General features: G+C 35.8%; 1 protein-coding gene across 1 annotated transcript in view; it reads right to left on the reverse strand.

Moving 5' to 3' along the window:
* CRIM1 (cysteine rich transmembrane BMP regulator 1) overlaps positions 1-14198 on the reverse strand; it is a 174290-nt gene that overhangs the window by 28878 nt on the left and 131214 nt on the right. The window contains exon 8 of the mRNA XM_039718785.1: positions 6429-6557. Within this exon, the coding sequence (XP_039574719.1) occupies positions 6429-6557 (129 nt within the window). The remainder of the gene's footprint in view (positions 1-6428; positions 6558-14198) is intronic.

The following is a 14198-nucleotide window of genomic DNA, read 5'->3' on the forward strand; positions in this document are numbered from 1 at the left end:
GGAGTTCTACATGGTTAGTAGAAACACATTCATTAATTTTTCATATAAAACATGAAATGTTGATAAGGTCATGCCAATACAGAAAACAATTTGCATGACAAGCTCAGCATTCAGATGCAGGATATTGGATGATTCCAGAATGGTACTGATGAGCCATGACTTTAAGAAATGATTAATGTGTTCCTCAATGTCTCAGTCTCATAGAACTGTATTTTTTACATAACTACTTAGCTTTTTAATGTGACATTAGCTGAAATATCACAAAAAACGTTGAAAGAATCAGGTAGAGTAGAAGGTTAGGACACTCAACATGGAAAGGTTGTTTGTCCTGAACCAACGATGTTATTAAATAGTCCTCCTGCTTAGAACTAATACTCACTTGAGGACTAATGAGCACTGAGTACTTATAGTAGTGAATCCCACATAACAAGACCATGCAGTTTTCTCTGCTACATGCAACCATGACTGCAAAAGCAGCAGCAAAGCCAGTTACCAACAGGTTCACAGTCTAGTCAGAGTCATCACTAGTTCTCACCACACTGGCAAAACCTATTGCTGACAGATTTTGAGTCCTCTAAAGACTGCAGTACTAGCAAATACTTTTTTCTGTAGTTTGATACAATTAAACACATTATAGGCCGAGTTGCATATGGGAATTTCAAATTATTTTATTCATTTGGATCAATTTAATGTGATGCTGTTGGACAAAGACAAGCAGAAAGAACAGCCGAAGATGAATCAGCCTTCCAAAAAAACCCATTTGTGAATTATTAACAAACAGATATTGGTATTTAAGCCTGGTCACCATTGTCCATAAACTCTTTTGAAATATAGTGATTTATTTCCCCACTTTCTCCACACACTTACAAGCCCTTTCATATACGCAGACTATAATAAAACAGATACTGAGAGTTTCAGAAGAACATTACACAGTTTAAGAGGAATCTTTTTGGGATATGGAGGATGGCACAACACTGTAGAAAAAAAGTCTTGAGAACTGATGATTACCAAGATATGGTGAGCATTCTACACACAAACTATCTGGTACTTTAAAACTCTTTCCCAGTAAGTATCTTATTCTCAACACTAACATCAACTCTAATTTTAAAAGATTGTCTGATATCTGTAAAACTGAGTCACTGGCTGCTGAAGGAAAGAAAAGCATGTTCAAAAATCAGCATGTAAGAGCAGCTGACATGCTGATGTGACCCACTACATCTCACAAACAGGACAACAAAAACATTCTGTCCCGTGATATGTTAGCAATGTCTGCATTTGGTAGAATTAATTTAGCAGTGGAATATTTCAGATACAACGCAGCCCCTCCTTCTCAGGTATGGCATCTCAGGGGAAATGCATCTCAACAGGAATCACAGGTTTTCATCCTAAATTCAAACCATTGTATGCATGATTTATTCCTGATTTCAGAGTGCTCACATTCCTACCTCACATTAACCTATGAATATTTGGAGTGCTATAAAATATTGCCCAAAAAACCCTCTAAAAAGTAAACAAAATTCAATTCCATGAATTGCATGTTAGCTCTACAAAGGGCCTTCTGCTTGAATTTCTAATAGCTTGATTGTAATTCCAGCTCTTTTAAAAAAAACCCACAAACATTCTTTTTTCTAGCATATATATGGTATTTTAAAAGCTCTAGGCTCTTAAAATAGGATATTTATGGTTTTCCAATATATTATTTTACATATGGACACGCTGATATTTGTATTGTAAGGACTGAAAATCATCTTACTCTAAAAAGTTTTGAAAATGCATTCTATGTTGATATACTTTTAGTTTTCAGTCCTGTAATTCACATATGAAAAAAAAAAACAACTGCCAGAGAATATTAATAGATACATGACAAGAATTCTGTCAGTATTTCCACTTGGCTTAGGCTGGTGTCCATTTTGACAAACTTGTAGCATGGCTACACAAAGCTAGCTACATACCTTCACCAGTATTATTTTCTTGATGCTGAGGACAGATCATATCAGGAGAACTGTTTCACAGTACCTTTACAATTAAGCACTCCTCAGCCGTCCTCTCGGTGTGGATTGCTACTGCTGCTTAATCTTCGGGGGTGGGGATCTGGGGAGGCAAATTTATGAAGGAGAAAACTAGGTTACTTAACAGTAACTGGAATTCTCTGAATATATTGCCTCCACAGATCCACACTAACCCTCCCTCCTTTTGTTAGACTTAAATCATGATTCACAAAAGCTGGAAAAAAAATGAAGGGACTGGGCGCTGTGGTGCTAGAAAACCCTGTTTAAATAAATCATCTTGTGAGTCCGTTGAGGCAAATTAACCACTTGGATATGTGCTCCAAACAAATCTAGGATTCGCATACAACACATGAATTCATGAAAATGAAATTGTAGCAGTGATATCTCAAAGGTGGAATTACTGTAAAACAATCAAGCTTCAAGCACGCTGATTTTCTTTTTTTTTTTTTTCACAAGGCAAGCCAAGTGAAATTCTTATCTGCTTCTATTGCACTAGATGTTTTGTAAGCACTAACTCCAATATATTGCAATCTTTAGAGATCCTGCCAAAGACTCATTCTAGTGACAATACAGGTGATGTTTATTTGGCATGAGTTGTTCATCATGATTCCATCCTCTTCAGGGAGCACTTTGACTACCTTGCACATGTGCTTAGAGTTAGTACTTTTGTTCTACAAGAATATGTACTTTTTTTCCTCATCTGAGCCTTAAATTTATAGGAAACGTGATTAATCCTAATTTTTCTATCGTTGTATTTCCTCAACTGAAGTCTTGCCTATAATAGCTATTCCCTTTTATATCACTGCAGAAGGATAAGACATCCTTTTTCTCTCCTACAGAATTACTCAAAAATCTAATATGTGCTCTCCTTAGCACTAAGAAAGATTACCTGGATTTTTATTTTATAACTTTTATTTTCCATGGAATTTATTGTGAAATGAAAGAAACACTGGAAGAAAATTGCTACTAAACCAGAAAAGTATTACCTAACTTATATTTTACTCTACTATTTCCCGGAATTTTGCATTGCCTGAAGTACATTTTGTGTGATTAGTATGCAATTATTGTCTGATCTCAGTTTGACATAGAAATAAACACAAAATAAGTTTATTTAAATGGGAAAATTAACATTGAGAGAATTTAAGTGTTGAGAACACACATCCTGAGTATGGACTACATACAGAAATACAGGAAAGAAATATTCAAATTTTGGCTATAAGAGTGAAAGGTTAGGACTATTGAAGAATTAACACAAAAGTGAGGAATTGAGATATGTTCTCTCACTGCAGTCCCTGCAAAGTTTTCTTAGGCTTTTTTCCATCATCAGTCCCCATACTTTTTCAGAGCCATAACTGTTCTATTTACAGACAGCCTGTAGATGACCCCACCTAAGTTTTCTCAAAGCTACCAATCCTGCCTTTGAATGCCTACGCAACTAAATAAAACCCACATTGTCAAACCCAAAGTCCATGCTGGAATTTCCCTCTGCTTCATCAGCTATAAAGGGAGATGGTGTGACTCGCCAGAATATTGAGGACCATGCTTCTGGTGTGTGCTAGGATAGACTGAATGATAATGTCTCCTTTTAATTCCATGGTAAAAAACGTGTTGCTCTCATTACAGGAAAAGGTACCAACACTTCTAAAGTTATTTCTGTGTGTATCCATGGGATGTGTTTTGGGGAGAAGATTGTTTCATGTTGAGAGCACTGTGCAAACAATGATATACCAAGATTTCTTATTTTTGAATAGTGATTGAATGACTTGCTTTGACAGACAAAAGAGACCACGACACAAAGTGGAAGGTGATGCATTATAATGTGCAGGGAAAATGACTCATCTCAGCCTTCTCCAGTTGCATCTCTCCATAAGGAGTCTGAAATTAATGAAACTGGATGACATTTGCATCTTGGAACCGCAAAGAGAAGCCTTCTAAATGATGCAAACAATTTTTTAAATTGACAGCAACACTCTAATTTAATTCCATTTTAGTAAGATTTGAAATGTTGAAAAAATATTGAAGTCATACATGCTCACAGTTGTACTCTGAAGAGTACTACATGTTCAATTCATTTGGGGTAAAACACTAGTCTCAGTCACAGGAGAGATTTTAAAGGGTTTTGTTTTGTGGGTTTTTTTGGTTGTTTGTTTGTTTGTTTTTGTTTTGGTTTTTTTGTTTGTTTTTTCTTTCCCATGAAACTAATGCAGCGAACAGACAAGGCCTGCACTGCAGACAGTTGCTGAAGAATGACTTGGTGTGCAGCAGCAACCACCAATCAGATTTTAATCCTTTAAATCAGCAGGCATTATTAATCCTGCCATTGGTTTTCACTGGGGAAAGAGGAGTCCTGCCTCACAAACAGGACAGCACTGGTCTTCCACAAGGACTCCTCCGAATGGATTTGTCTTCCTAACGACTTCATTCCACTCCAGATCTCCCTAGGAAAGTAAAGGCCCAGAAACGCCAAACACAAGAGCAATTGCTGCACACTACAATACTACAATTTTTTTCTTATTTACTTTTTTCTGTTTGTGTTTTGCTCTTGTATCATCTTATACCATCCTTTTTTCTGGTTTTCCTAGTTGTTTTAGTTTTACTCTTGGTATTCTGCAGCAGTTCTTCCTAGATTCTGGATTCTGCTTTTTACCTTTTATTGTCATGTAGTGCTGATTTGGCTTCTAGATGCTTCTGGTCAGTATGATTAATCTTCCTCCCTCATTATTTGTGGTTCCATGTGTACTGAACTTACTGAACTTTCTTCCCATAGAAGTCTGTGCTTACTCTTTGCTCAGTGGTTTTTTTTTTCCTCCCTTCTCTTACAACTATGGTCTGGCTCTGCTACTTTGAAAAAAAAAAAAAGATGATAAATGATACTATTAACTTTGCTTCAGACAGTTTGCTACAGTAAAATGAAGAAAATTTCGAGCAAATCTGGCAAAAGAAAAATTCCCTTGAATAGGTTCTTATGCACTATTTAATCAGAAATACTCTAACCAAGAACATTCTGAGATGTGGTTTGTGTCCATATGCAGTCTGGTAACCTAGGACAAAAGAAATCATCCTTTGGAGTGGTGTGTCTCCAGTGCAGCAAACTGGAGAGAAGGACTGCACGCACAGGCATAGATGATGAAACTTGTCATGAATGTCCATTTTCTTGTTTGTGTCAAACTCTCCAATTAATTTAATAATAACAGAAGGAGAAGGAAAATCAAATTTCAATGTTAAAAGCAGGCCTTAACATTTCTAATGTTTTCTTCAGGAAGAATGAAGTAGGACAAGTATATGATGGCTTGGATATAACTCAAGGAAAGTCATCCTTCCATGAATACAACTTGTAATCAAAGGTATTATTTCTTATTTGCCATGATAATATTATGGCTTGCCATATATTTACTTTTTTTAAGATGTCCTCCCCAACACCAATCCATTCCTAAAGCTTTTTAGTTTGTACTATTTAAGAATTTTATTTTGACCATTTCTACTTGGGACCCTACAATAGTCACGTTGGTTTAAAAAGTGGCTGAGAATGAGTGGACTGAAACCAGAAGAAGAGGAACACAGTAATACTTTGGTCGTGGAAGCCTTAGAGGCTGCAAGAAAGCTGAAATGCTGCAATAACATTACAAAGAGTTTAAACCCGCTCCTAGTTTGGGTTGGCAGCCACAGAGAGATGCATTCTGTAGCTGAGACTTGTACTCCACAGGGGTCCTTTGTTGGCCAGTTCCAAAAAGCAACCTGATACTGATTTATATTTCACCTGTAAACACTGACGTCTTAAGGAAACACATAGAGAAAAAGCACACACAAAGTTCTCACAAGGCACAGTATTTTTCCTTTGGGAAGAAATAGACGTTAAAGCCTGCAAAAAAGCTAACTAAAATATTATATATATATATATATATAAGAATATATTATAGAAATAAATATACATATGGATACACTTGCATATATACAAACACCCACTCCCGAGCACATAATTTTCAAACATTTATCCTCAAAATCTAAATTTTGAAGAAAAAAGCTAAGTTGAAAATAGGCTGTTTAGCAATAGGAATTTTTGAAGTGCAGAAACCTAGATGTTCTCAAAATTCTGTAAACAGAGGAAAATGAAATCTGTAATTCTCATAAGACTTCTCAAAGTCTATATGAACATTAGGTCCCAAATTATTACCTTTTCTAGCCAGCTGTTAATTTTTTACCTCTAAAGTCAAGCACTGTACATTTTCCTCAAAACACATTTTAAGCAAGCAAGCAATGTCAGAAATCAGGAACCAGTTCTTTAAAGATGAACAACTATAAAGCACACACATACTAGCACAACAAATAATCAACATTATGAATGGAAAAAACCAGCATACTACCATTTTCACATATAATTTGGTATAAAAGGTAGAAGCCACTGCATTTCTGCATACTCACTAGTTTTGCACTGACAAATGCGACAACCGTTTTGGTCCAGTTTGAAGCTATAGATACAGTCTTTTTCAGTCAAAGTGCAGTTCACCAAAACCTCACAGGTGGGTGGACCTATTGTGATATATGTTGGTTCTGGAGGTAAGAAAAAAACAAAACACATAAATTTGAGATTTTTGACTATTTTAATCAAGTTCACAAAAATCTGTACACAATGTAACAGTAAAGCGAGCAATTTTAATTACTTTTGTTTCTGATGAATATTCTGGGTACTTTAGAAAATAGTCAATAAACAGACTTTGTTTCAAATGTACAGTCAACAAAAACAGCATGAAGCTGTAGAAAATTTTTGAAGTATCTAAACAGAAAAGGATTACCACTTTTTGTTTTTTGTTTGCTATGAAATCAGCTTTCCTGCTCAAGCAGTTTCAAACTAAATGCAAAATATTTATTTTGCCCATATTTCTCCAGAAGTGTTTAATCAAAATTTCATGCAGATTTTTTTGCTTTAGAAACTGAACAGAGTTACCAAGCTGCACATCAAACATGTAATTCAGAAGTCAAATCTTTCTCCATGTGAGTAACATCACCTCTGCTGAAATTTACAGCAGAAGAGACTTTGAATACCAAAAGGGAATGTAAGGTACACTGCATGTGAAAGATCTCTGGAGAGCATTTATCATGGTTATTTATCGAAAATATCACTTCTTACAGTATACTTTGCAGTCCCAGATTATGCATTCTGAGGTTGAAGAGATTATTGTCAACTGTAATTTAATTTACCAACAGCATAACACTTACTTTTTGACACCATTTAAATATGCTGGAGTATGAAATATTTTTTGACACATAGGGTAGACAGAAATATTAACATGCTGTAGTATAGAAAGGTGGTAGAATAAAACAAAATCCAGAGACTTATGGAGATAACAAGAAACCTCAAAATGACCATCATAAAACAGGATTCAGAAGGAAAGAAATACCTATCTTTTCTTGAACAACTTTTTGCTCTCTGAGACTAATTTTGTCTATCTAGTGTTTTTCATAGAACTCAGGCACTGAAGAACCAATGAGTTCATAGTTATGAGCATTATTATCATTATACAAAATATTCAGGAAACAAAAACTGCATGATTTAAAGAACTGTGAGCTTTCATTTCAGTGCTTCAAATGTTTAAGTGTACTCTGCTTCACCACCTGAAAAAATGAAGATTTATACAAAATTAAATTTAAAAAGCCTTCCATAAGTAAAGTGATAAATTATGAAAATATGGAGGAATTATTTGAGTATAATAATTGAGTCAAAGTGGCCACGTGTTGCCATCTTTCATCCTCAGACCACAGATTTTGCCATTTTTACCTATAGGCAGCTACTCTTTACTTTCAGAGTAAGGGTAAAATATTACTCACTGTAGATTAAGGTGTTAGAAGTATACACTGTTAAACAAAATACTGATTTCTGTGCCTATGGGCTACATTCCAGCAGGCAGCTTTTGCACCCATGCCTTCCAGTCAACTGAAAATGATCCTATTACAAGAATGAACTTTTCTGCTTTCATTGTCTTTCACAATTTTCAGCTTTCATAGCTTCTCTTCAGCCTTGCTCTTCCCAGCACAACAGTTTATGCAGCCGATGAACGTTTTTAATCCTTTTAAAATTAGGTCAGCTAACTAGAGTTTGGAATGAAAAAACCGTATTAAAGACTCTACAATTAAGTTAGATAACTTTAAACTTATCTCAGAGGTCATGGTGCAGATTATGCACTTGCTGAGTAACACTCAAATTCTGTTGCTTGTATAATTTCTAGTAGAAAAGCAACAATATATTTTAAAATATATAGAACAGTGCCAACAGCTTTGTTCATGCACAGTCTGGAAGTCTGCTTAATGGCATCATATCTCTCCAGGTCTCTCAAATATCTTCTTATTTAAGTTAAATTTAAAAAAAAAAATATTTTAGTAGGGATTTAATATAAATAACAAGTTTGGAGGTCAAAGGATTGGTTTCAATCAATTCTTCATTTCAGAGCTCTGAGTTTGCACGGGTAGTGTAGAAGAGTAGCCATAATGAGCAAAGTATTTCAAAATTAATGGATTTTCAAGCTACAGTTCTTTTAGTCTAAATGAACTCTTTGTAGTTGTTTTCGAATCCATTTAATAAAATATCTGACTAAATCACATTCATGTCTAATACTTAACATTTGCAATTTCATCAAACCATTAGTTTAGGAATCATGAACATATTGCTATCTACCAATATCCACCAATAACATGATAAATACAATTAATTAATCCTGGCTGTTTAGGCCTCTGAGTATATAAACTAGTTCTGTAACCACACTGATTTTTAGCATCACTCCATTCTCTGACTGAAATATCCTAAACATGCAAAAAGCCAGAAGGCAAGGGCGACCCTGAAGCTACAGTCAGGTTACTGGTCATCCCCAACAAACATTACACTTCAAATGACAAAAAGGCCACAGGAATGCTTGTACTCACAGGTAGCTAAAACCAGCTAAAACAAATCACATGAATCATTACTGCTGCCCAGAGCAAAGTTCACTGACAGTAACACAAGCCAGAGAACTGAAGGAGACTGCAGTTTTACCATCTGACTGCAGATGTGGGGTAAAACATGTCAATAAAAAAAAAGCAAAAAAACCTTACTGAAAGTTGAGATGCAGGTTAGTTAGTACTCATTGATCCACTTGGGTGTAAACTAAAGCTAGAGAGAAAGAGGACTGTATTTTACTCCCCATCATTAAAGTCTCCCCCTCAATATATAACTTCTCTGTAATTGCAGGTATAACTTAATGTCTAGGAAAAACATCCATAATTATATCTATCTATCTGTTGTATAATTTTGGTGACTTTCTAAAAGTAAACATCTGTATTTTGATGCTCCTTTGCCTTGGACACATGGACACAATTTTTGTGCCTTTGATACATGCAGTAATATGGTACTTATTATAAAGGATGAAATTAAACTGTTGTTATATTAATTTGAAAAGTTTTTGTTCATCCTCTACTCATTGTATTTTATTATTCTGTTACCTTCCACTTTTGGCCCTACTTTCAGCATCCTCAGTGTTTCCAGTCAAGCTTACAAATCTGTTTCTTTTTCCCTTCTCTCCCTAAAGGTAAGCCCTGAGATACAGTAATTTTATATGCATGCCTGCTTCTCAATGAGCTGCAAACAGAGGACAAAAGAAATAATTTAATTCCCTACCCCCACATGTGCAAAAATGCAGCCAGGAAAAAAAAAAAAAATTCAGGCCTTTTCACTTCACTAGACAAGACTCAACAAATAAAGCCAGATCTGCTCTGCCAGACTTCTGGCTATTTGAATAGGCAAGCAGTAGCTAAGCTTGAAAAAGCATGTACCACCAGAGGATCTGAACTAGGCTTTCTCTGGGTAGAAACGACTGAAGAAAGATCCAGTGCACAAATGCACAGACAATGGGTGGGAAAAACGGGTGCTGTCTCTGCCTGTGTGCTTTACCAACAATACAACTATAGCATAGAAAGAAAGGGAGAAGGAAATAAAGAGAAGGGGGATTGAGGAGAGTCTGGATGAAAACAATGGATTATTTAATGGAGCACAGATTTTGCTGATGCCAAGTGCTTATATATAAAGGCAGATTCCTATTAGAACACCATGCTTCTATATATCCTCTCTGATATTTTCTCTGCCAAATTTTGCTGCAGATTATTATTTTGCTTGCTGTGAGGTTGATAAAAATATTAGAATTAAGTCTTTACAGTGCCATTTACTTAAAAACAACTTCAACAATTTTAAAATCTACAGCAGCTATTTCAGCTGTTGGTGGACCTTCAGTCTGACTAGTCCACTGAAAAACACTACAATATGTGATGAAACCCCGAATCTCATCATCCCATCTTGAAATCAAACTGCATTTATGGTGAAAGAAGGGTGGCATTCAAGTAATGTCTGGAGCTAGCTTTGTCCTTAAGGACTTATATTAACCATACCAAGACAAAAACTGGTCAAAAAATAAAGAAGGTATCAAGGTAGAATAGTATTTTCACTCATTTTTTTCCATCTAGAATACTTCTGTAATATGAGCGAAATCAATCCCTACACTCCTCTTTCTTTGATTTCTGAGACCTCCCACTTCTGAGTGATGTGACACAGCTTGTAGTACAAAGAGCAAATATTTTCTTCTGTTAACAATATGAACTACTATAAATACATGCACAAGAACAAGGGATGGTCAATTTGGTCTAGCACTGAGCTCTAAATTCGTTATACTGAGGTATTGAGGTACTAAGATACTGCTCAAGTATTCAGATATGGAGAGAAATTGGTGCACCCATGTTTCAGCGAGAGCAGGGAAAATTTGTTTCTCAGGATTAAAATTTTATTATATACATAATTTGATAAATTATTTTTAAAAAGAGGAAGAGAATGAAAACTGAAATATACCAGTGACTGCTAAAGCCTTGTAAAACAAATAAAAATAAAGAAAAAAAACCTAAGGACAATTTACAATGTATTGCAATCTTGTTAACTTCACTGTTAAAAAAAATTAACTATAATTACACAAATTATACAAAAGGCAACTAACTAACTAAACAGCATCCTTCTTAAGTGTGGAACCAGAATGAAAAATTATACCCACCTTCCTATCATATTCTAAGTTGCTCAAAATCTGAACTCTAGCCACAGACTTTGTATCAGAAAGCAAAGTGGGATTAACTACTCTTCTGCAAAGCCAAACATGTTATGAGAGAACCAAGAGCTCAGTTTTGATTTGTGTGAAGGACAAGAGGGACCTGCACCAGCAGAAGCAGAGCCTGCAGGTACAAGGAAGCGATGGTTTCCCTCCATTTAGCTCTTGGAAGCCTACAGCTGGAGCAGTCTCCAGTTTTGGGCTCCTCAGTAGAAGAGAGCCATGGACACACCTGAGCAAGTACGTGACAGGGACACTGAGCTGGCCAGGGCTGGAGAGGTGGTACATGATGACGGGCTGAGACACAACGCAGGGCTTGCTCAGCCTGGAGAAGGAGGGCCAAGGGGCATCCTACTGCTGTCTACCACTCCTTAACCTGATGGTACCAAGATGACATGGCCTGGCTGATCTTGAAGGTGGTTCCAGGCTAGGATGAGAGGCAGCAAATACAAACACTAAATGGGAAATGACAACTTGATAAAAGCTGGTTTGATCTCTCTTTTGAACCACATGGGTCATCAAACTATGACATGGTCAAGGAGACTTGTGTAATCTCCATCTTTCAAAATATTCAAAATTTAACTGGGAAAAGGCCTTGACATTCTTCTGTCACTGGACCTGCTTTAAGGAGGAGATAGGATTAGAAAATAATCTCTGGTGTGCTTTTCAACTTGCATGACTCCATGGATTTCACTTTCATATAAACTCGGGACACTTCCAGTGAAAATAGCAGTATCTTTGATGAATCCTAATCAAGGAACTGAACTCAGAAGACAAATATTTAAATTTCTGATGATTTCTGTATGCTTGCCAAGTACTGATTACCTTATTTTTCCAAAATAAGTACATGTTTGCCTAACACTATCTCTCTGAATCTACTTCATGACTTAAAAACTAGCTTTTTTATTCAGTAAGCAAAATTTCTTCCAGCTGTTTGTAAGAGCAATTCTCTGTTAAGAATTATTTAGTAACAGCCACAACCAGCTGTAATCAGTCTCATTTTTTTGTTCTCCTTTAAGTTAATACATTATGCAGGCTTCACCTCTCGGCAAGGTATTTTTATTATTAATATTACATGAAAAACAATCTCTTTGCTTTGTTTCATTTGGAATGCAATATTTTAACTCCAAAAAGGTTTTGTTTCATACTTTCGGTAATATCATGTGAGGGAAATAGCTACTCTATGATTTTACAAAATTGGTGGTAAGTAAGGAAGTAACTATTGTATTCTAAGCTTCTTCCTCTGTACAACATTTCTTCTTAGTAAGCTCAACAGAATAGGATTCTAGGATGTCCAACATCTCTTTTGTTTTCATTAGATGAAAACCTCTTCTGAGGTGAAGAAGAAAAGAATAAAAATCATGTTCTAAACAAGGAGAAAGATCTCTAGCATGAATAATAAAGAACATGTCCATGTTTGGGGAAAGTGAAATAGCTCCCTCTTCTGTAGTAATTCATAACACAGACTACACCTTTAAAAGAAGTAAGATGTTTTGATCCTATGAAACCAGTATCAAATGACTTAAAGAAGTTAAAAATCAGTGCATTCAAGCATTTGCCATTAAAAAAAAAAAACTCAAAAAAAAAAAAAAGGAAAAAACCCCAAACAAACTGTAGTCTTTTAACCTAATGTTTTAAGTGATAACTGGCTCAAAACTGGACCTGAAGGGTGTGCTGCTCAACAGCCTTTCATTTGAGTCTGCATACTTGTTTAAATTTTGTCTACTGTCCAAAAAAGTTAACTGCAGCCTACTAAGCAGCAGCATGTGTGTTTACTTAAGCTTCCTGTAAAAACATTCATATCATTCCAAGAGTGACTAAATGTTTTCCATGCTCATAGTTCGCATTCCAGCCCTCCCCGCCCCTCCAATTCATTACATGAAAAATATCAGTCCTGAGTCCTGGGCTAAAGAATTTCCTTCCTGGGTTTGAAATACCTAATGCCTCACAGGAAATTTTTTCCCAGAATGTAGCTAATTCTGTCGGCTATCAGGGTTCAACAATTCAGCATCACAAAACAATTTATAAATGTGTGCAAGGACTTAGGTGATACAATTTTCTAATATCACAAGTAACTCTGAAAATACATTCATTAATACCTCCAAACACGGAGTTCAGTTTGGCAGCCTTTTGTCTCAAATTTTATTCATGCTGCCAACCTGAAACTACTAAAATATGTATTTTTTCTTTGAAAGTAATTATTACAATCAAAGACTATTGCTATAAAGAAGCTGGGGGTATACATACATGTCTTTTTTGCAGTGATACAATCAAAATACATACTTTCTACTCCCAAAATGTGAAGTTAATACCTTTTGTCTGTAATAATTTGAGCAGTATTTGGTATAACAGGCATGTCAAATGAATTTTAATGCTGATAAGAACTTTTTTTGACCATTTTAGGTGGAATAACATTAAGAAACTACCACATTGTTGAAGCAGACTCAATTAAGTCTATCAAGAATTGTTAAAATACATTAAGAAGGCCATTCACTTATTCTTACTAGGTGAAGGTAAACCAAAATTAGTGTACATCTGGGGCAAATCTATGAAAACCATTGGTGCTGAAAAAAATTAGGAGGATCCATGATGTTCTTCATAAGAGAGATATCCTCTGACACATATTCATTAGGATTTTCTCTGGTTATTTATCCTTTCAGCAGTCTTCCACTGAATTCAACAATGAATCACTGGAAACCATGAAAACATTATTCCATACTCGTAAAGTCTTCCTGAATTTCACTGGCTTGCCCCGGCCAGTTTGGTTTCATCATCCAGTGGTTCCAAAAGCTCAGCTGCTCTCTAGAACCACTATACTAATTCATGATCTGGCAAACAGAAGCCCAGTCCTCTGCAGAGTGGCGTTTGCATCCCTTAATTGACTTTGATGAAAGGGCTGGTTGGGAGCTCCAGTGCTGCTGCTAAATAATAACATTTCATGCTCTAAGGAGGACTCTGGGCCCACGCCCCATGTCAGTGAACACTGCTCACTACCACTGACTTCATCCTGAATTAATCAAATTTCTTTTCACTGGACTCTACTGCCTGTTTTTACTTAATGAAGTGCTAGACACGCTAAAGG

This window comes from Passer montanus, unplaced genomic scaffold, assembly GCF_014805655.1.
Source record: "Passer montanus isolate IOZ18808 unplaced genomic scaffold, ASM1480565v1 scaffold40, whole genome shotgun sequence".
NCBI classification, from domain to species: Eukaryota; Metazoa; Chordata; class Aves; order Passeriformes; family Passeridae; genus Passer; species Passer montanus.